Source organism: Papio anubis, chromosome 11, assembly GCF_008728515.1.
Source record: "Papio anubis isolate 15944 chromosome 11, Panubis1.0, whole genome shotgun sequence".
In the NCBI taxonomy this organism is placed as follows: Eukaryota; Metazoa; Chordata; class Mammalia; order Primates; family Cercopithecidae; genus Papio; species Papio anubis.
Window position 1 is genome coordinate 13,743,777 of NC_044986.1, and position 21,939 is coordinate 13,765,715.

Consider the following 21,939-nt stretch of genomic DNA (forward strand, 5'->3'; position numbering starts at 1 on the left):
CTGGCTAATTTTTGTATTTTTAGTAGAGACGGAGTTTCACCATGTTGGCGAGGCTGGTCTCAAACTGCTGACCTCAGATGATCCGCCCGCCTCGGCCTTTCGAAGTGCTGGGACTACAGACGTGAGACACCGCGCCTGGCCAGTTGTTTTTAATCCTCTGTTGTGCACTTAACCTAACTGGATTTCACAGTCAAACTTATCACATCTGTTCCAGCAGGGAGACCGTGGGAGGATTTTTCTCTCTCCATCAACTAAGGCAGTTGAGGGGTCGATACAAATCCCACTCTCGCCTCCGTTGTTTTAACACCAACTTTGCGTATCCATGTCATTTACTTGCCCATCTTCTGTGTGGTTTGTCTTCTGGGATCTGGGAGTGGGGGGCCGCTTCTTCCCCACTGTCTCCGAGAGTCTAGACCCATGCCTGACACATGGTGAACGTCCTTCCTCTTTGTAGGACGAAGGCATTCCATTTCCTGGATCCAAGTCCTCTTCTCTCCTGAGTCATTCCCTCATTTTGGGAACAGCACACGAGAATGACTTCTTCCCTCCAGAATGACTCACAAGAGAAGAGCCCAAAACACAGCCGGCAATAGCTTCCAGAGAAGGGGGTCTGGCAGGTAGATATGTAAAGACCTTGTTGAGTGGAAATGTTATTTTTTCCCCTACTCTCCTACTTTACTGATAATCTGACAGAGCGTAGAATTCTGGGGTGAAACACACTTAGAAGTTTGAAGACATCGTCTCTTAGTCTTCTACTTTTGTTGAGAATCAGTAATTTATATGTAAACTGTTCTGTTTTTTTTTCTTTTTTTCCCTCTCCGGGGTAGTACAGGAGCTATTTTCTTTTCTTTCCTTTTCTATTTTTCCCCTTCCCTCCCTCCCTCCCTCCCTCCCTCTCTCTTTCTCTCCCTCTCTCTTTCTTTCTTTTTTTGATGGAGTTTTGCTCTTGTTGCCCAGGCTGGAGTGCAATGGTATGATCTCAGCTCACTGCAACCTCTGTCTTCCAGATTCAAGCGATTCTCCTGCCTCAGCCTCCCAAGTAGCTGGGATTACAGGCGCCCTCCACCACACCCAGCTAATTTTGTATTTTTAATAGAGACGGGGTTTCGCCATGTTGGTCAGGCTGATCTCAAACTCCTGACCTCAGGTGATCCACATGCCCTGGCCTTCCTAAGTGTTGGGATTACAGGTGTGAACTACCACGCCCAGCAATTTTCTTTTCTTTTTGAGACAGGGTCTCACTCTGTCACCCAGGTTGGAATATAGTGAGGTCATGGCTCTTTGCAGCCTGGACCTCCTGGGTTTAAGCAGTCTCACCATGTTGCTTAGGAATGAAAAGAAATTTTCATTCCTAAGCAATCCTCTCTCCGGCCAGGTGCGGTGGCTCACGCCTGTAATCCCAGCACTTTGGGAGGCCGAGGCGGGCGGATCACGAGGTCAGGAGATCGAGACCATCCTGGCTAACACGGTGAAACCCCGTTTCTACTAAAAATACAAAAAATTAGCCGGGCGTGGTGGTGGGTGCCTGTAGTCCCAGCTACTTGGGAGGCTGAGGAAGGAGAATGGCGTGAACCCGGGAGGTGGAGCTTGCAGTGAGCCGAGATCACGCCACCGCACTCCAGCCTGGGTGACAGAGTGAGACTCCGTCTCAAAAAAAAAAATTAATTAATTAATTAATTAATTTTAAAAAAAGAAATCCTCTCTCCTCAGCCTCCCAAAGTGCTGGGATTCCAGGTGTGAGCCACTCCACCTGGTCAGGATCTTTTCATCACTAGTATTCTAAAACTCTTCAGTCAGGGGCTTTGGAGGCAGAGGCAGGGTTCATTCATTGTGTGAATTCTTTGTGGAGCCTTATAATCTGGAAATCTGTAGTTCTAGGAAATGGTCTTATGTTGTTATTATTATTATCATCATTTTGGTAACTTTTTTTCCTTCCATTGTCTCTGGTCTCTTTTCCAGTGATGACCTTTCACTGATGCATTGAGCCCTTAATTTCATGTTTTATTCTTCCTATTTAAAAAAATTTTTTTTTTTTTTTTTTGGCTTTTGGAGATTTTGACTTTATCTTCAGATCCTCCTATTGAGTTTTTCCTGCTTTTTTGTTTTCTCCAGACAAGGGCCCTCTAGTCTGTTCCTAGGGGGCCACAAGCCTGATGTGTTCCTAAACTAAACATATTTCTAATTAACTGTGTCAGGAGAAGTTTCCTGGCGGGTCTATATTTGGAATTTCCCTGAATCCCTTTATTGTGTTGGGCATCTCATTCTTGCCATCCTCTGTGCGTCTGTTCTGGAACCTCCCTGGGTCTGTTTCTTTAGAAAAGAAAACTCGACTCTTCTGTTGAAGGTGGGGAGGGAGCCACCTGACTGCTCAGGGTTGGTGGTGGGGGTGGAGGACCTGGAGGTCTGATGGCTTCTTTCTGCCGCCCTCATCAATTCCATTGGGCTACCCGATGCCCTTGAGCTCCTGCCGTCTGGACGCGCTTCTCGTCGGCACCCCCTCCTCACCCGTGCAGGGGCTTGAGTTCATTCTTCTGAGTCTCTGCCAAGTCATCTGCTGTTCCTCCGACTGCTTCCCGTTTCCTGAGCCAGTTCTTGAAAATATTCTCGTATCATTTATTGGATATTTTCTTTGCCTCTTTCTCTTTCTGAAATTGATATTAGTAAAGTTAGTGTCTTGATCCTTTCATTTTCCTAGGAATTATCTCCCACATTCCATCTCTGGAAGAAGACGGGGTGGAGGGGAGCCGGAGGCCAGCAGATGGGATGGGAGTGGGGTTCGAGAGCTGGCGTCTGGCTGAGCATTGTCACAGCTGAGGCACTGCCAGGCCTCAAAGAAGGGCCCCAGCCTTGTGGGGTGCCTGGAAGGTGCTCACTGGGGTGCAGGTGCTTTATGGGCAGTCCCCGAGTGGATGGGCTCAGGTGGGACCCTTCTCCAGTGCCTGCCAGGATAGCCTCAGATGCTGGACACTTCGGGTCTCCCCAGGGAGAAAGGGGCTCTCTGGTCCAGGCTGTGGCCAGCCACGTGTGTCAGGGCCATGGAAGAGAAGTCAGCCACCCTTCCAGGCCACAGATACAGAATCAACTCCACCAGCTCTGTGCCTGCCCTGACAGTAGCTAGAATAGGGTTAACAAAGCTCTGGAAAAATCTACCAAAATAGCTCCAGAGACTGGTTCTTCTTTTCTGCTCCTGTTCTCGGTCTGGACACCAGGCCTTCCCGTGACTGGCTTGTGGTCGCCGTCTCAGGGTTTCCCTTTTCAGTCACACTTCCTAGCTCTGCCGAGATAAGCTGAGCCCTGCAGCCGCTTACGGTCTGAAGCTGGTCAGCCAGGGCCTGGACCCCGACACTGTTCTCACACAGGCTCGGGAGGGACAGCTGGTGGGAGAGGGCAGGGCTGAGATCCTCAAGGCTTATCTACCTGCAGTCACCGGAACCTACTTTCTTTCCCCCGGCCCCTTCTGCCCCACCTCAAAGACTCAAGCCATTCATTGCACTTTTCTATTTCAGAATCACTCAAGATATTCTGGATTCATGTGTGTATGTGTGTGCGTGTGTGCACGTGTGTGCGTGTGTGTGTGCATATAAATGTTCAAGCGGAGGGGAGGTCTAAAGTGATTTCTACCCCCAGACCTCTGCATGGAGTTTGCTCATCTGCCTGGCTGAAATTCTCCTTTCACGAAGTGGCTTTAACACAGGAAGTGGTTTTCCAAAAGCGTCGCTTCCTGACGGAATGGGGGTGGTGGGAGGGAGGCTGTGGCTTCATGGAGCTGGTGGGTCTTAGAGAGGACAGCAGGGCCAGCTCCTAAGTGCCACCCCCTTGGGTCTCGAGGATGGCTCCCAGACCTGTCCCTTAAATAGCCACGCTTGTCTGGAGAGACTCCTGTGTCACTGAGTCTGGCATCAATTCATTGCTCCTATTGACAGTAAAGGCAGGGTGGACAGCATGGCTTTCGGTGTGCACCCAGCCTGGGCCATCTCCCTGCAAGTGCTGGCGAGGCTTGCTTTCTCGCAGAACAGGACATGGCCAGGCCACGGCTTCTCAGGATCTTTTGTCCTCAGTGCCCTGAACTGAAAAGGGATCCTCTTCCTTCCTTTCATGCACCAGCTATCAAAACCTTCTGGTGGTTTCCTTAAGGGCAGAAGGTTTGCAGAGCTTGGGATTTCCCAAACCAAGCGCCACAGCACATGTGGAGCCCCAGGTGGGCTCTTGGAGAGAAAGGCAGTTTTCCAGGCGACCCTGCACACATATGTCGTAGCTGTGTGACTGCATTTTAGAGGCATTTGCTGTCTGCCTCGCTCTGTAGGGTAAGGTCATGCTTTAGAGTCTAACGTTCAGAGAAACAGCCCCGTTTTTGCTGTTGGCGAGGTATGAGCACAGGAAGTCTCCTTTCTCTAAGAGAAAATCGAGCCCTCAGGGGAGGTTCTGGAGAAGGCTCCTGCGCCTGCAGCCTCGCCCTGAGGCGTGCTGTCCTGAAGACACAGTTCTTACTGTGCAGTCATCTCCTTACCATCCGTGAGTGCTCCTGAGCCCGCCTCGGTTAGTTTCGAGTGGAACAGGAAGCCGGTACCTATCGGGGCTCCTGCTTCCCAGCAGGACTGCACTCGGGACTTGAGGGCGGGCAGCGAGTGTTTTCTCCACTGCCTGTGCTCAGTATCTCGTTACCTAAAAGGAAATCACCCTGCCTGGGAAGGCCGCAGACCGCACAACCTGGAGGGGCCGATGTGTCTTGCAGAAGTGGAACTGAGCAGAATTCAGAGGCCTTGGAGCCAAACAGTCCTAAGGCTCCCAGAAGCTCTCGGATAAACCACGCCACCTCTCCTGACCTCTGTGTCCTCATGGGGAAAGTGGCACTAACAGGAAAGTGCCCTTTGCTGCATGTCCAGGGGATTAAGGAAATGGGATGCCTCCAAGCAGGTGTCTGCGGCCTAGTGGGCACTGGATAACTGGTAGGGATAGGCGTGCATACTTTCACTTGATTTTTTTTTTTTTTTTTTTTTTTGAGATGGAGTCTCACTCTGTCGCCCAGGCTGGAGTGCAGTGGTGCAATCTCAGCTCACTGCAACCTCTGTCTCCTGGGTTCAAGCTATTCTCCTGCCTCAGCCTCCCAAGTAGCTGGGATTACAGGTATGCACCACCATGCCTGGCTAATTTTTGTGTTTTTAGTAGAGATGGGGTTTCACCATGTTAGCCAGGCTGGTCTCGAACTCCTGACCCCAGGTGATCCACCTGCCTTGGCTTCCCAAAGTGCTGGGATTACAGGCGTGAGCCACTGTGCCCGGCCACAGGATGGTTGTAAATGGTACTGAGTGCTCTCTGCGGGCCAGGATTCTTTCTGTCATGGCTTCTGGATGGTTAATGCAGCAATTTTGTTCCAGGAGATGTGGCTGCGGGGTAGGGGCTTGGCAGTGCAAGTTCTCCCATATAGAAATTCTCTCTGGAGTGGCCTGAGAGCCCCCGGGCTGTGGGGGGTGCCTTTCTCTTGCCACAGCAGCTCCTGTGGGCCTGGCTGGAGGGGAGAGCAGGGCTCAGGCTGGGAAGGCTGTGTGTGCAGATAGCACACAGGCCCCATCTGTCTCCTCCAGATGCAGGAAAAGGCAAAGGAGATCTACATGACCTTTCTGTCCAGCAAGGCCTCATCACAGGTCAACGTGGAGGGGCAGTCTCGGCTCAACGAGAAGATCCTGGAAGAACCGCACCCTCTGATGTTCCAGAAACTCCAGGACCAGGTAACCTGACTTCTCTGCCTGCGCCTTGATTTGAAAACCTACATTAATTCCAGGCCTGGAAGAATTTAGTGAAACACCCAATGTTAGACTCCCGGGAAACCATCTCATCCAGCCGGGCAGACCGAGGTACACTGAGGGGCCATGGTTGGGGACAGTGGGGACTGGAATCCTAAGCTCGAGATTTGCCCCACAGGAGTCTCCCCAGGCCTGTTTACTCTTGGTCTACACACAGTTTGGACTGGCAGGTTTATCTGCCTTCTCTATCCAGATTAGAGCGGGGGCTGGAGCTATTTGAGGAGCCTGTACTGAGAAAGCAACCTATAATTGCTGAAGGTAAGAATAGATGGAAAACTCCAGAAAGCAAGCAGGAGAACTCAAAGTGGCAGGAGAAACAGGCTGTTTCTGTGCAAATATCCAGACACCGCCACATACTTTTAGTGGCCCCATACCGTAAGCTATTAATAGTTCGTCATGTAGCCCGAGTCATAATGAAAAGGTTAGCATCGGGCAGCATATTCTATGTGAATTCTGATTCACATTTGGCTATTAAAGGAGACTTGCAGTGGGCCTCCTGGAAGTGGTGACTTTGAACCAGTAGGAAGGATTTCCATGGGCGTTGATTTGCGGTGGCAAAAGGAGTGGAATGTATGGGGAAAAGGCAGTTTTTATGACTGTAGCCATATGGGGATATCGACCCCAGCCTGGTCCTCAGAATCTTTTCAAAGCTCCCTAAGACACTCTAAAGTGCAGCCAGGGTTGAGAACCTGTACAGACCACTGTGCTCTCGGTATTCTCAATAATGACAGCACTAAGTACCATTTCGTTTTTGGTTTTGTTTTTGTTCCTTTTTTTTGGAGACAAAGTCTCGCTCTGTCGTCCAGGCTGGAGTGCAGTGGCACAATCTCCGCTCACTGCAAGCTCCGCCTCCCAGATTCATGCCATTCTCCTGCCTCAGCCTCCCGAGTAGCTGGGACTACAGGCGCCCGCCACCACACCCAGCTAATCTTTTTGTATTTTTAGTAGAGACAGGGTTTCACCGTGTTAGTCAGGATGGTCTCGATTTTCTGACCTCATGATCCGCCCACCTTGGCCTCCCAAAGTGCTGGGATTACAGGCGTGAGCCACCGTGCCCGGCATTTTTTTTTTTTAGACCGAGTCTTACTCTGTCTCCCAGGATGGAGTGCAATGGCTCGACCTTGGTTCACTGCAATCTCCGCCTCCCAGGTTCAGGCGATTCTCTTGCCTCAGCCTCCTGAGTAGCTGGAATTACAGGTGCCCGCCACCATGCCTGGCTAATTTTTATATTTTTAATAGAGACAGGGTTTCACCATGTTGGCCAGGCTGGTCTCGAAATCCTGACCTCAAGTGATCCACCCACCTTAGCCTCCCAAAGTACTGGGATTACCAGTGTGAGCCACTGCACCTGGACTTTCTGGGGTTTTTTTTTTTTTTTTTTTTTTGAGATGAAGTCTCATTCTGTGGCCCAGGCTGGAGTGCAGTGACTCCATCTCAGCTCACTGCCACATCCGCCTCCTGAGTTTAAGCGATTCTCCTGCCTCAACCTCCCTACCAGCTGGGATTATAGGCCTATACCACCACGCCCGGCTAATTTTTTGTATTTTTAGTAGGGATGGGGTTTCACCGTGTTGACTAGGCTGGTCCTGAACTGGCCTCAAGTGATCCACCCGCCTCGGCCTCCCAAAGTGCTGGGATTACAGGCGTGAGCCACCACGCCTGGCCCTAACTACCATTTAGGATTGCCCATTTGAGCCTGATGCCACACTTGGTGTGTACTGTCTCATTTTATCTCCAGTGAGTATTATTATTCTCATTTTGCTGATGAGAAAAGCAAGGTTCAGGGAGATTAAGTGGTTTGTTACCATTAAGTCATGCAGGGAGCAGAAAGTGCTGGAAGCCAGATTCCTTCTAGTCCATCTGCCTTCAAAGACCATGCTCCCCTGTGACCCCCGTGGTCTGTGTTGCTCTGCCAGGCTCCTGGGCAGCCTCTTGATGTCTCTCAAAGCTCGGAGAGGCCCCTGGAGCGGAGGGATTGGAAAGGCTTTGTGAATGCAGGTCATCTGACTTCCCAGGACTGCGGGAGCCAAGGTAGGATGAGGAATGGGAGAGTTCTGACTCCATGTGGTAGCACTGCAGGCTCTGAGATCCGGCTCGCCTGCCCAACAGCTCAGAATGGAGCTGGACCTTATGACTAGGCATGCCCCTTCGACTCATTCAGCGGGAGGCTTAGCCAGCACAGAAAGGAAGAAACACAGGGGACAGAGGCTGATTGTTTTTTTTTTTTTCTTTTTTTAATGACAAAGAATTTTATTTATTTATTTATTTATTTATTTATTTATTTATTTTTGAGACAAGATGTCCCTCTGTTGCCCAAGTTGGAGCACAGTGGCATGAACACGGCTCACTGCAACCTTGGCCTCCCAGGCTCAAGTGATCCTCCCACCTCAGCCTCCCAAGTAGCTGGGACCACAGGTGTGCGCCACCATTCCCAGCTAATTTTTGTATTTTTTTTGTAGAGATGAGCTCTCGTTATATTGCCCAGGCTGTTCTTGAACTCCTGAGCTCAGGCGATTCTCCAGCCTCGGCCTCCCAAAGTGTTGGGATCACGGGCAAGAGCCACCACGCCCAGCCTCAGAAAAATTTTAAAAAATAATTTATTATCCAACTGTAAGCATCACGCATGCTCAAGAAAAAAAACTTGGAAAACAAAAATATAAAGAAGAAATCATTTCTTTATTGCATGATTGCACACTTGGAGATAATCACCAAATAGCATTTGATCTGTAGATTTTCCATCTTTTTTCTATAAATAAATGTATGCACATGCCCCTAACAGATGTGGCCTAATAAATGTAATAATAATGTATGTGTTTATGCACACCAAACAGATGTGCAGTCCAAACTGTTGAATGTAAAGCAAGTACTGTTATACTCTGGTGTTCAAAACCTTTTCTTGGAAGGCTGGGCTCAGTCGCTCATGCCTGTAATCCCAGCACTTTGGGAGGCCAAGGCGGGTGATCACCTACAGTCAGGAGTTCCAGACCAGCCTGGACAACATGGTGAAACCCCCTCTCTGCTAAAAATACAAAAATTAGCCAGGCGTGGTGTTGGGCGCCTGTAATCCCATCTACTCGGGAGGCTGAGGCAGGAGAATTGCTTGAGCCTGGGAGGCTGAGGCTGCACTGAGCCGAGATAGTGCCACTGCACTCCAGCCTGGGCAACAGAGTGAGACTCCATCTCAAAAAAAAAAAAAAGCAAAAGAGTGTTTTAATTGGATAGAGAGAAAGAGCCACGACCTTTCCTCCTAAGGCATAACTGGGTGAAAACAAGGTATTTGGAATCAGAGCCGATTTCACAGTGAGTCTCCAGGTGAAGGGCCCCTGGGTTCCATTTTGCTTTGAAAACTCTCTCTCCGGGTCCTTGCTGTAACTGTCAAAATGCGTGCTCAGCACTAGCCCCGGTTTGTTTCTTGCAAAGGCTCCCTTGAGAGCTCTGTTTTCCTAAGTGAAGGAGATTGAAGCTGAGGGGAACATGTTTGGAGCCACAGGATTTCACGGAACTTTCAAAAGCCTCTCCCGCGGCTTTGGCTTTGCTGAGCGCTGCTGGGCTTCATGGTGGAGCCTCAGAGCAGCCGCTTTCCGTGTGTTCAGCACCACCGCCCTGCCCCCGGACTTAGCTCCTCATCACCACGTGCATGTCGGGCGCCGCTGCTCTCTGAGCTTCTAGGAGGGCAGCTCTGACTTTGTAGGGCACAGCTGGAACCTAGAAGGACGGGAAAATCTTCCCTGAGCCCCAGGCTGGATGAGCCCACTCCCATGCACCCTGTTTAAAGGAGAGCTTCAAGAGTTTTCAGTCAGGTCCTGTTTATTCTTGCTTTGCACACAGTTCTAACAGGTTTTTCGGTTCATAGCAGATTTGAAGTTGTGGTAGAGACTATGGAGTGATGAGCAGCAAGAGGTGACCACTGACAGCTAGGGAGGACACAGAAATGACACTGAGCACAAGCACGGCATCGAGGCCTGAGCCCCTGGGCGTGGGGACCTCCAATGCCACACGCCACACCATGGGCATCCCTGCACTTTTGGACAGTGACATGATAAGTGAGCCTGGTGACCCCAAACCATCCAGTAGAAGTTAAATTGAGGTTAGCGTATTATGTGAAGAATGCATTATTCATTTTAATGAGCACTTCATCACAAACATTTTTTTTTTGGAGACATAGTCTCGTTCTGTCACCCAGGCTGGAGTACAGTGGTGCCATCTCTGCTCACTGCAGCCTCTGCCTCCGGGGTTCAAGTGATTCTCCTGCCTCAGCCTCCTTGGTAGCTAGGATTACAGGCGTGTGCCACCAGGCTAGGCTAATTTTTGTATTTTTAGTAGAGATGGCATCTCACCATGTTGGCCAGGTTGGTCTCAAACTCCTGGCCTCAAGTGATCCACCCGCCTCGGCCTCCCAAACTACTGAGATTACAGGTGTGAGCTACTGTGTCCAGCCAAAGGCATCTTAAGAGAAGCTTGAGGGGCTTAAAACTGCTACCTGGGAAATTCATGTAAGCGGCAAGATGGTTCTCTGATTTAATTCAGTTCTGCAAGCTTGGTGTGCCCAGCCCTTTGGTGGCAAAGCCAGGAGAGGCACAAGGTGGTATTGTGGGTATTTCCCTAGTACGTTAGCCTAGAGTCAGAGGCTGCTGTTGGACGAATTTAGGTTGGAGGAAGCAGGAAGGAAGGGGGCTACCTTACAAAAAAATTCTTCAGGGAATTGCAGTTCCTTATAGTGTCTCTTCTTCTTTAAAAACGTATATTCCAGCCAGGCACGGTGGCTTCTGCCTGTAATCCCAGCACTTTGGGAGACCGAGTTGGGCAGATCACGAGGTCAGGAGATCCAGACCATCCTGGCTAACACAGTGAAACCCCGTCTCTACTAAAAATACAAAAAATTAGCCAGAGTGGTGGCGGGCACCTGTAGTCCCAGCTACTCGGGAGGCTGAGGCAGGAGAATGGCGTGAACCCGGGAGGCGGAGCTTGCAGTGAACCGAGATCGCGCCACTGCACTCCAGCCTGGGCGACAGAGCGAGACTCCGTCTCAAAAAAACAAAAACAAAAACATCTGTTCCTGGGAGATTTGATTCAGTCCTGGTTGGTCTGCTGGTTTGTGGATTTGTTGTTTTATTTATTCCTTTATGCTACAATTATGAATTGAGGCCCTACTCTGTACCAGGGACTGTGCTAGGAACTGTGTGTACAACAGGGAAATCAGCATCCGCCCCACCAAGGAGGGCAGAGAAAGATCAATGCTAAGAAGGAAATGCAGCAGGGGATGGGCTGAGAGGGACTGGGAGGGGCCTGCTAGGGTCGGTGCTCAAGGAGGGCTCCCTGGAGAGGCGACTGGGACCTGAATGGCAAGCAGGATCTGGATGAGAGGACCTGGGAGCCCGGACCTTCCAAGGAGAGGCAAGCGCAAAGGCCCCCAGGCAGGGGCAGCAGGTGTGTTGGGGGTCAGCGTTGTCATCGGAATGCAGCAAATGAGGGGGTGGTGGAAGCTCAGTTGGGAGGGACTGGCTGGTCAGGCCCCAAGGCTGTGGCAGACAGTTTAATTGCAGGGATGTGAACAGTGGCTGTTTATAGAATGTGCTGGTTGGGCTGGTAAGTCTTGGACCTCTTAGAGCCTGAGCACCTTGGCTCAGGTCCCTAGCTCAGGGCTGTGCCTGTCACACCAGCTGGGCAAGAGAAGGTGGATGGCTCAGTGCAGAGACAGCTCTGTTACTAGAAAGTCAGCTGTGAAACCCTGACCTCCTGACCTTGGCTCACCATTTGTATGGTGGGTGGGAGTGGCCTGACCTCTGCCTCTCCCCACTTTCCCCTTCCCTCTCTCCCCCTGTCCAATACTCCCTGGATATGGAGCTCCCAGATTCATCACCATTATGACAGTGCACGAGCTTGGCCCTGAGCACCAGAGGCAGAAGTGGGGGCTTCTAGCCCAGCCTTGCCTCTGTCTGACCCCAGGAGGGTTCTGTTTCTTACTGTGGCTTCCGAGTCCTCATCTGTAACATGGGGCTTTGGGCAAATCCTCTGCTACCTCTCTGAGCTGTGTTGCAAAGCAGCGTATGAGCATTCAATGCCCTGGTGTTAAAAAGTCACTCTCTGATAACCACAATCTTACTTCCTTAGATCTGACTCTCCCTGCTGCCCCTACCCCAACTTCTTTGACTTTATTTATTTATTTTTTTTTGAGTCAGGGTCTCACTCTGTCACCCAGGCTGGAGTACAGTGGTGTGATCTTGGCTCACTGCAGCCTTGACCTCCTGGACTCAAGTAATCCTCCCACCTCAGCCTCCCAAGTAGCTGATACTGCAGGCGAGTGTCACCAGGCTCGGCTATTTTTTTATTTTTATTTTTTGTAAAGATGGGGTCTCACTATGTTGCCCAGGCTGGTCTCAAACTCCTGGCCTCAAGCAATCCTCCCGTCTTGGCCTCCCAAAGTGTTGGGATTGGAGGCATAAGCCACTGTGCCCAGCCTTCTTTCACTTTAGAATTTAGTTACTGTGAGATTGCGGGCAAGACTTGCTCCCTCTCTGTGCCTGGCTTTTCTCATTTGTGAAGCGGGGGTATTCATGAACTGACCTCAAGTGATGTGCCCACCTCAGCCTCTCAAAGTGCTGGGGTTACAGGCATGAACCTCTGTGCCCTGCCTATTTTAATTTTTTTTTATGCTGGGGCTCCCCCTGTCATCCAGGCTGGAATACAGTGGCACCATCATGGCTCACTGTAGCCTTGACCTCCCAGGCTCAAGCCATCCTCTAACCTCAGACTGCCGAGTAGCTGGGACTATAGGCGTGTGCCACCACGCTTGGCTAATTTTTAAAATATACTTTTCTAGGGGTGGGGTCTTACTATGTTGCCCAGGCCGGTCTTGAACTCCTGGGCTCAAGCAATCCTCCAGCCTTGGCCTCCTAAAGTGCTGCTGTGATTACAGGCGTGAATCACAGTGTCTGGCCCAAAATTATCTTAAATTGTTAAGTTAGTACATGCTCATTGTTAAGATAAAAAAAATTCATGTAATCAGGAGGGTATGAAGTGAAAAGTTAGGATCCCCCAGTGCTGCCCCTCCCTCTCTCTCCCCAGCGGGAAATCGATGACATCATTGGTCCTTTCAGGCTCTACTCAAACATTGAAGAATGGAACACATTGAAGTCTGCTCAGTGACTTACAGTTGTTCCATATGAAAGATTTAAAACAAAATTCTCCTCTGGCACATTTCTTAGCCCCAGTTTACACATCTTTCTTGCTCAGAAGCCTTTGGTTTAAGTTCTATAGCACAGCATGGTCTGGAACAGCCATGAGCTTGATGAAGATAGAAAGGTCCAGATCATTGCACATGGCAGCTTCGTGGTTTTCTCAGTCCATGGAAGAGAAGGGCATGGGTTTGGGGGAGTGGGGTGTTCATTCTTCTTCCGTGAATATCACGGGTCTCCATGCCTACACTTAAAAGCAGATTTTGGGCCGGGTGCAGTGGCTCATGCCTATAATCCCAGCACTTTGGGAGGCCGAGGCAGGTGGATCAGCTGAGGTCAGGAGTTCGAGACTAGCCTGGCCAATATGGTGAAACCTCGTCTCTATGAATAATACAAAAAAATTAGCTGGACGTGGTGGCGCACACCTGTAATCTCAGCTACTCAGGAGGCTGAGGCAGGAGAATCGCTTGAACCCAGGAGGCGGAGGTTGCAGTGAGCCGAGACCATGCCATTGCACTCCAGCCTGGGTGACAAGAGTGAAACTCCATCTCAAAATAAATAAATAAATAAATAAATAAATAAATAAGCAGATTTTGCGTCTATTAGGATGCCTTCCCCGGGCTTTGGGTCTGGTGCTAAACTCTAGTCTGGAAAAGCTGAGATGAGGTGGCCTTCTCCACTCAAAAAGAAGTCCTTAACCTTTGGTGCTTACAAAAAAAATGGAAAACCAGCACTTTGGGAGGCTGAGGTAGGTGGATCACCTGAGGTCAGGAGTTTGAGACCAGCCTGGCCAATGTGGTGAAACCCCGTCTCCACTAAAAATACAAAAATTAGCTGCGCACGGTTGCATGTGCCTATAATCCCAGCTACTTGGGAGGGTGGGGCAGGAGAATCGATTGTACCTAGAAGGCAGAGGTTGCAGTGAGCTGAGATCACGCCACTCCACTCTAGCCTGGGCGACAGAGTGAAACTCTGTCTCAAAAAAAAAAAAAAGGAAAAGGCTTGGGTGAGATGCCAGTGCTCCCAGCCACATCCTTGACAGAGAAAGGAGCTATGAATGGGGTCCCTTTTTAGCAATGCAGTTTCTTTTGAGTTTCCCCAGAAAGTAAGAGGTGAGAAATGCTTCCTTTTTCAACATAAGTAAGAGGGGTGGACCAGCTATTGAGGGCCTGGGAGGGTGAGAGGGGCTGTCCGGCCTGTGGTGGACATTTGGGGGCCCATTCTCTACCCGGCTCTATTATTTCTCCACATGGGACCTGGGCCTGAGTGCCCCTGCATGACCCTGGTCCCCTCTCCTGGGTGGTGGCAGAGGCTGTGGTGGTGGCCAGAGCAAGGGACTTAGGATGTGTCAGTCTTATGGGTGCCAGGTGACATGTGCTCCAAAAGATCAAACGCAGGGCAGAAATGAGTATTTTCCAGCATGCTCCGCCAGAAAAGGCAGGTGTGGTTTTTTATTCAAACGGAAGGGAGGTTGGCTGTCTGCGTACACCATAGCCATCTGCCTCGCAAGGGTCACGGCGGGAAGGGCAGTATTCGAGATACTTTGAGATGTTTCTTGCAACTTTAAAATGGTATTTGGTGCTGGGCACGGTGGCTCACGCTTGTAATCCCAGCACTTTGGGTGGCTGAGGTGGGAGGATGATGAGGTCAGGAGATTGAGACCATCCTGGCCAACGTGGTGAAACCCCATCTCTACTAAAAATACAAAAATTAACTGGGTGTGGTGGCACATGCTTGTAATCCCAGCTACCTGGGGGGCTGAGGCAGGAGGGTTGCTTGAATCAGGGAGTCGGAAGTTGCAGTAAGCCGAGGTCACGCCACTGCACTCCAGCCTGGCGACAGAGTAAGACTCCGTCTCAGAAAAAAAAAAAAAAAAAAAAGGTATTTGGGGGAAGAGGAGGGGAGAGTGGCACTCAGCGGGGCATTCAACTCCCCTTCTGATGGCAAAAGGCAATATTAAAATGCCTTCACCCCCAGCAGAAAGTGAGTCGTGTCATTTGGGCCTGGAATTTGAGTCGTATGGACTGCAGAAAAAACAATCCGAACAATGGGCTCCACACGTGTGACGGCACTGAACCCGTGAGCTTGGGAGGGGATTTCATCCAAGCAAGGTCTCTCTGATCGTGTTGTGTCCAGACTCCTTCTGGATTTCCAGTCCCACCCCTGGCACACTGTCATCTCTGGCTGGTCTGTCTATGAAGCTGGAGCACCATGCAAGACAATGGAACCTTCTGTGTGGCCCGTCCTGGCGCTCTGGGGCAAGGGCTGATTTGAGCTGCTTCGTCTGCTCATCTGCTCTCTGCCAGCTGCCCTCAGACCTCCTCCTGGGTGCAGCAAGTTCCCACTTGAAAGGGAGGTGGTCTTTACTTGAGGGGGTGGGTACATGCCTGTTTGCGCCTTGCCCCAACAGCCTTGTCAATGCCCAGCCACTTCTGAGGGCTGGAGGGACAGGAGCTTCCTTTTTTCTCCCTTTGTGTCTCCTCGCATGGGTACACGAGCCCGTCTGTAGTCCATGTACGTGGAGAGAGGACGCCTTCTAGAGCCGCAATTCAGAGACGGCAGTGCTTCCACCTTTCTTCAGCCATTTTCCTGTAAAAACGAAACCAAGTTCTTAAAGCAAATATGATATCCCACTAACTAAACTTGCATTGCCTTAAGGAATGATGTTTTCTTCTCGTGCCTGAAATAACATGGCGGAGGGTTTTGAAGAGAAGAGAGGATGCGTGTTTTGTTTAGGTCTTCTGTACTTGTCTTCTGAGAAGTGTTAAAATATTTATTAGGCTTGAAATGCAATGAATGGAGACAGACGCAACATTCACAGAGGGGCCTCCAAGGCTGGTTGAGCTCCTCGTTTCTACACAGCTGAGTGTGCGTCAGGGCGACGTCCTTTCCTGGAGCGGCACGTTTTGAACAGTCTGAAGTTGGAGCACTGCGTGGATATTTTTCTTTCCGGAAGGCAAATCCTGCTTGGTCATGGCCACGTCTGGGATCTGGAGAGGAGGTGGTTTGGCGATATAAAGACCTGGTTTTGCGGGACGGTTGTACAGAGCTGCACATCTGCAGGAAGCCTCCCTCCTCGTTTTTGTCCGAATCTCACTTCCAGCGGCCTGTAGGATTGGATCCCAAGGCAACGATGCTAAACAGTTTACAGTCCAGGCGTGCAGCTCGCAGATGTGGGGCTGCCAAAACCCCAAACCTTGCTAAGCCGCAGCTGTCTTGGCCAAAAAAAGAAAAAAAAAAGATACAGAATGCAGCTCAGCTGCCAACTTGAGTTTTCCGCTTCACCAGCAGCCGCTCGTTGGACGGATGGCTGCCTCAGCTCTGCTGCCGTGTCTTCCAGTCACCTGCAGCCTCCCGCTTAGCCCAGATGGCTCCATTTTCTTCTTTCTCTTCCTTATGGACACTTAAGGAGTCCGACCATGTTGTTCAGGTGCCCATCACAGTCCAGCCCTGGTGAGGTCATTTCTCCCCCTCAGGGAGCCCTGCTTGTTGGAACTGTCTGGGACCCCTAGGCCCATCTCATTTTCTGTGTTTGAGCAGGGGTGAGGTAAAATCAAAAAGAGGACTCGATGAGCCTCCTTGGGCTGTCGTAAGCAATGACCCCAGGCCAAGTGGCTTCAAACAGCAGAAACGCATTCGCTCAGCAGAAACATTGAAAATCTGACATGACAGTGTTGGCAGGGCCCTGTTCTCCAAAAGGCTCTGGTGGGCGGTGGCGGGGGGGTGTTGGGGGTACTTCCTTGCCCCTTCAGCTTCCAGACTGCTGGTGGCTCCCGGCACTCCTTAGCGCTGCTTGGCGCATGGCTGCATCACCGATGTCTGCCTCTGCCTTCACATGCCTTCTTCCCTTGGTGTGTCTCTCTGTGTCCCCTCCTCCTCTGATGAGGACACCCAGTCCTTGGATTTAGGGCCTACCCTAAATGCAGTGTGATTTCATTTTGAGACCCTTTTCCAACCCTCTTTTCAAATGAGGTCAATTCTGAGATTCCAGGTGAACGTAAGTTTAGGGGAGCACCACTTACCCCACTACTGACCTTTAGGGACATTTGTTTCTCACTTAGACACATGGATACACTCTTAAAGAATGTATTTGGAGCCAGGTGCGGTGGCTCACGCCTGTAATCCCAGCACTTTGGGAGGCCTAGGAGGGTGGATCACCTGAGGTCAGGAGTTTGAGACCAGCCTGGTCAACATGGTGAAACCCTGTCTCTACTTAGCTGGGTATGGTGGCGCACGCCTGTAATCACAGCTACTCAGGAGGCAGAAGTGGGAGAATCGCTTGAACCCGGGAGGCGGAGGTTGCAGTGAGCCGAGATCGCGCCACCGCACTCCAGCCTGGGTGACAGAGTGGGACTCCATCTCAAAAAAACAAACAGCAACAACAAAAAAGAACGTATTTGGGATCATTGTTTTTAGACAGGGTGTGTTTTTAAAATTTAGCATCAGTCATTTAACATTCACGGGCAGTTTTCCATGTTGCTCTCTTTGCAGCCCTCGTTTTTATTGTCCTGCCATGCAAGTGGCAGATGGCCTCATGGTTGGGAGTAGGGGCTCCAGAGCCTGCCCGGGCTGGCCTCCCGCCCGTCTCTTTTGCTCATTGTTATGAGCTGACCTGTGCTCCCCTCCCTAATTCATATGTTGAAGTCCTAATCCCCAGAATGTGACTTTATTTGGAGATAGACCTTTAAAGGGGTAATTAACATTAAACGAGGACATTGAGGTGGGCCCTAATCCAGTCTGACTGGTGTCCTTGTAAGAAGAGGAGGGAAGGATACACATGCACCAGGGAGACCCCGTGAAGACGCAGGGAGAAGGTGTGGTCTGCAAGCCAAGGAGAGCAGCCTCAGGAGAAACCAACCCTGACGGCATCTTGACCTCGGACTTCTAGCCTCCGGAACTGTGAGGAACCCCTAAGCCCCTCGTTTCCTCCTCTGTCAAATCAGGGTCTTCAGAGCGCTGGAGGGAGGACTGAAGGAAAGAATGCCCACACGCTGCCCAGCGCGGGGCTGGAGGGCACAGCGGCTGGGTGCTAGCTGGGTTCAGTTCCCCAGCCTCTGCTGCTGCGCAGCGAACGGTTTCTGTTCAGTCAGTGGTAAACATTTACTGGACCCCAGTTACAGCTCTTTTCCTTATGACAGATGAGGCTCTGGCCAGTACCTGGGCACACTATCTCTGGCCGCTTTCTTGGAAGAAAGTTGTAGGTGCATTTTTCTTTCTTTTTTTTTTTTTTTTTTTGAGACAAGGTCTGACTCTATCACCCAGGATGGAGTACAGTGGCGTGATCCTAGCTCAATGCAGCCTCAACCTCCCCAGGCTTAGGTGATCATCCCACCTCAGCCTCTTTAGTAGCTGGGACTGCAGGTGGGTGCCACCAAGCCCTGCTAATTTTTATAGTTTTAGTAGAGACAGGATTTAGCTATCCCCTCCCCCCCACCCTCCCAGAGCACTGGGGTTTCAGGCATGAGCCACCGCGCCGGGCCTTGGTTGCATTCTCCATCCTCTAAGTCACCTTTGCTGAGCCCTGTCCCAGGAGCACCCTGTTACTGCGTGCTCCTGAGCCAGGCCCAGGGGGTCCTTGGCCAGTGGCAGTCAGAAGTCTGCCTGCGCACCCCATGTAGAGCAATCGGGCTTCCCACAGCCCAGGCACATGAAGGCTTTGGGGGTGACATCCTCTCTTTCTCCAGGCTGTCTGGGTCCAGCGGTCACAGCTGCCTCCCCGTCACTGCAGCAGCGTGGGAGATGGGCGAGGGCTCTCAGAGGACGAAACCTCTGCCTGAGGGACTTCTGTACTTGTAGGGCATTTCACACCTGCCCCAGTAGGGAGTGGCCCTTATGCTCTTAATAAATAGTTTGCAGCCCCCTCCCCTCAAGCTTGCTGGCAGCCTCCGGATCTCAGGGTCGAGTCCTGCCAGCCCGGGGCAGTCCCTGAGCTTCCTCCCAGCTGAAGCAGCCTCCTCCCCTCCCCCTCCTCCTCTGCCCTGGGTGCCCCCAACGCCAGCCTTTTTTCTTCTCTACTTTGAAGTCTGAGCCTCAGAGCCACTACAGGCAAACAGGATGTTCCTCTCCCACGCGCAAAGACTTCACACGAGACGCCTGGGTCGCACCGCATCCTGCTCAGAGTGGCGGGTCCCGTCTGCGTGGACCTGGGGTGGGAGTGGGCACAGGACTGAGGCTGGGTGCCAGCCGGGACCCTGGTGCCACTGGTTTCTTTAGTCACATTTGAGCGTTCATTGCAAACTTTGAACTAGGTAAGCCTCGAAAAGTTTCCCTTGGGGGCTCTTGTGCTCGGAAGGGCTGAATAAGGCAGATGGTGGCGCTTGCTTAGCACCTTGGTGGGACACCCTGAAGGAGTAATGGTGTTTCTCATCCCCCACCTCACCCCCGGCTATGATTTTTGTATTTTCTGGGATTAAATTTTTTTTTTTTTTTTTCTGTAAACCTCAGAAAATTACAGTCACACCTGGAATTCCAGGATGGCTACAAGATAGATGATTGCTCTAGCATGGCATGGGACAGAGCCTTAAGGAGGCAGGGCCTTGCTGAGCAGCTGGAGGACTCGGGCAAGACTAGAAGGGCACCAGGGGATGGGCAGGCGCTAGTTTAACAGTTTAAAGAAAACCTGAAGTCCCAGGTCTTTCTCTGGGTTGTGGACTCTGTTTTTAGTACGGTGACTCAGGCGGTTCTGCTGTGGTTGAAGCCATCTTGGGAAGAGGAAGGTGTAAAATTTGAGGGTTCCAGTTCCCTCCTGAAGCACCTCCTATCTGCCAAGCAGATGTTCTGAGTCCTTTGAGTCCCTCAGATGTTTATTTATTTTTTATTTTATTTTATTTATTTATTTTTTTGAGACAGAGTCTCGCTGTGTTGCCCAGGCTGGAGTGCAGTGGTGTGATCTCAGCTCACTGCAGCCTCTGCCTCCCAGGTTCAAGTGATTCTTATGCCTCAGCCTCCCAAGTAGCTGGGGTTACAGGCATGTACCACCACGCTCGGCTAATTTTTGTATTTTTAGTAGAGACGGGGGTTTCACCATGTTGGCCAGGCTGGTCTTGAACTCCTGACCTCAAGTGATCCACCTGCCTCTACCTCCCAAAGTGCTGAGATTACAGGTGTGAGCCACCGTGCCCGGCCCCCTCAGATGTTTCATTTATAAAATAGTGTATGTGTGTTGGGAGAGGGCAGCCTTAAAATATGTCAGGGTTTTACCATCCACTTGACAACCCCGTCTGGCAGTCAGCGACATTCTAGACATCTCTGGAACTTTCCACTTGGTTGTTCCGTGTACCAGGGTGAACTGTGTGGATTTTTAGTTGCAGAGCATACTGAAAGTTAAGTGGAAAGGTCTGGGGGGGGGGGGAGAGAGAGAGAGAGAGAGAGAGAGAGAGAGAGAGATGAGGGGTGGGAAAGAGATCATACTTCTCAACAGCTGGAAAAGGGACAAGGGAGGTCCTTTCCTGGGACAAGGGAGGAGGGCAGATGGCACAGGATTGGGTAGGAGTGGGGGAAGATGAATGCTGGTCACAAGGACCATGGCCCAGAAGAGGTTCAGTGGCAGCCAAAGGAAGCTACTGTGCCTGTGTACAGCCTTTTGAGTGTCTGCTGTACCGGCAGGGGCAGCCCTCTAATCTGGGGCACTTCAGCTCTGTCGGGTGTCTTCTTCGCTCACCTGACATACCTTAGAGTTGTTTCATTCTGGGGATGTGCTCCCCAGCCTGTCTGATGGCACAGATGTTGGCCTGCTGCAGCTGGCTGCTCTGTTCTTTATTTGGGGCCTGTTCCCTTGCTAAGATCATAGTTTGACTGTCCTGCCCTGCAGTGAGCATGCCTCATTTTGACTCTTGGCACAATAATAGGTTTGTTTGAGATCTCGGATGCCAGACTTACTGGGAGTCTTAACAATACTGGCATCATATGATATATCAGTGATCTTTTTAACACCACTGCCTCTGCAGAAATGGTTTCTATCCGGCTGCCTCAAGCTCTTGGAGAAATACATCCTTGTGTTATCTAGGCAAATAAAGGGGAGAGTCTTGAAGGACTTCTTGATACAAGGGTCTGAATTAGTGCTGTGTGAATCTATGTTTCCGTGGAAAATAAAGGCATATTTGTTCATGTGACTGTCTATATATTCCATTGAGATTATTGCATAATGACCAAAAATCTCCAGGAAATCTGCCTTGTCTAGCAGATGGCTTATTTGAGCTTTCTTAGTGTGTTCTTTGCACGTATTAGTATTCTTTGGCACATGGTAGGTATCCAATACTGATCTGATGAGATGATTTATGGCCTGGATTAGCCTCAGCCTTCAGACTCTTTTTTCTTTTCCTCCTTAGATCTTTAATCTCATGAAGTACGACAGCTACAGCCGCTTCTTAAAGTCTGACTTGTTTTTAAAACACAAGCGAACCGAGGAAGAGGAAGAAGATTCGCCTGATGCTCAAACTGCAGCTAAAAGAGCTTCCAGAATTTATAACACATGAGCCCCCAAAGAGCCAGGACTGGCAGCTTTAAGAAGCAAAGGAACTTCCTCTCAGGACCGTGCAGGGTTTATCATTGCTTTGTTATTTGTAAGGACTGAAATGTACAAAACCCTTCCATGGGATATGTGTGTTTTATTAACTGCTTCACCAGTAAATTTTGCATGATGGCTGAGCTAACATAAAAAATAATAATAATAACTTGGAAGTTTTAGTTCACAAAACAGAGATTCCTTCAACACTGGACACGTCGAGCATTTTGTAGCTTAATTAAGCCTCATATAAGGCCGCAGGGTGAAACACATCACTACCTTTTACCTTGTAAGTGTTTGCTCTACCTCTCTGGTGAGTGGATGCAGGTCCACAGGTCACTTAGTAAATTAACTCAAGCATGAGTTGATCCGGCAAACCCAGGCTACTGGGGGTATTGTCTGCCAGTCGCCTTTTGGGTTAAATATTTCTCGAGAGCACGTTCAGTGCTGGAAAAAGAAA

The 21,939-nt window shown here is 50.4% G+C and overlaps 1 protein-coding gene across 2 annotated transcripts in view; it reads left to right on the plus strand.

Annotated features, from left to right (window-relative positions):
• Positions 1–21,671, plus strand: part of RGS10 (regulator of G protein signaling 10) — a 42,103-nt gene extending 20,432 nt beyond the window's left edge. For both annotated transcript variants that reach the window (XM_003904328.4, XM_003904329.5), the window contains exons 4-5: positions 5,583–5,726; positions 21,304–21,671. In XM_003904328.4, the coding sequence (XP_003904377.1) occupies positions 5,583–5,726; positions 21,304–21,450 (291 nt within the window). In that variant the 3' untranslated portion in view covers positions 21,451–21,671. The remainder of the gene's footprint in view (positions 1–5,582; positions 5,727–21,303) is intronic.
• The last annotated feature ends 268 nt before the right edge of the window (positions 21,672–21,939 follow it).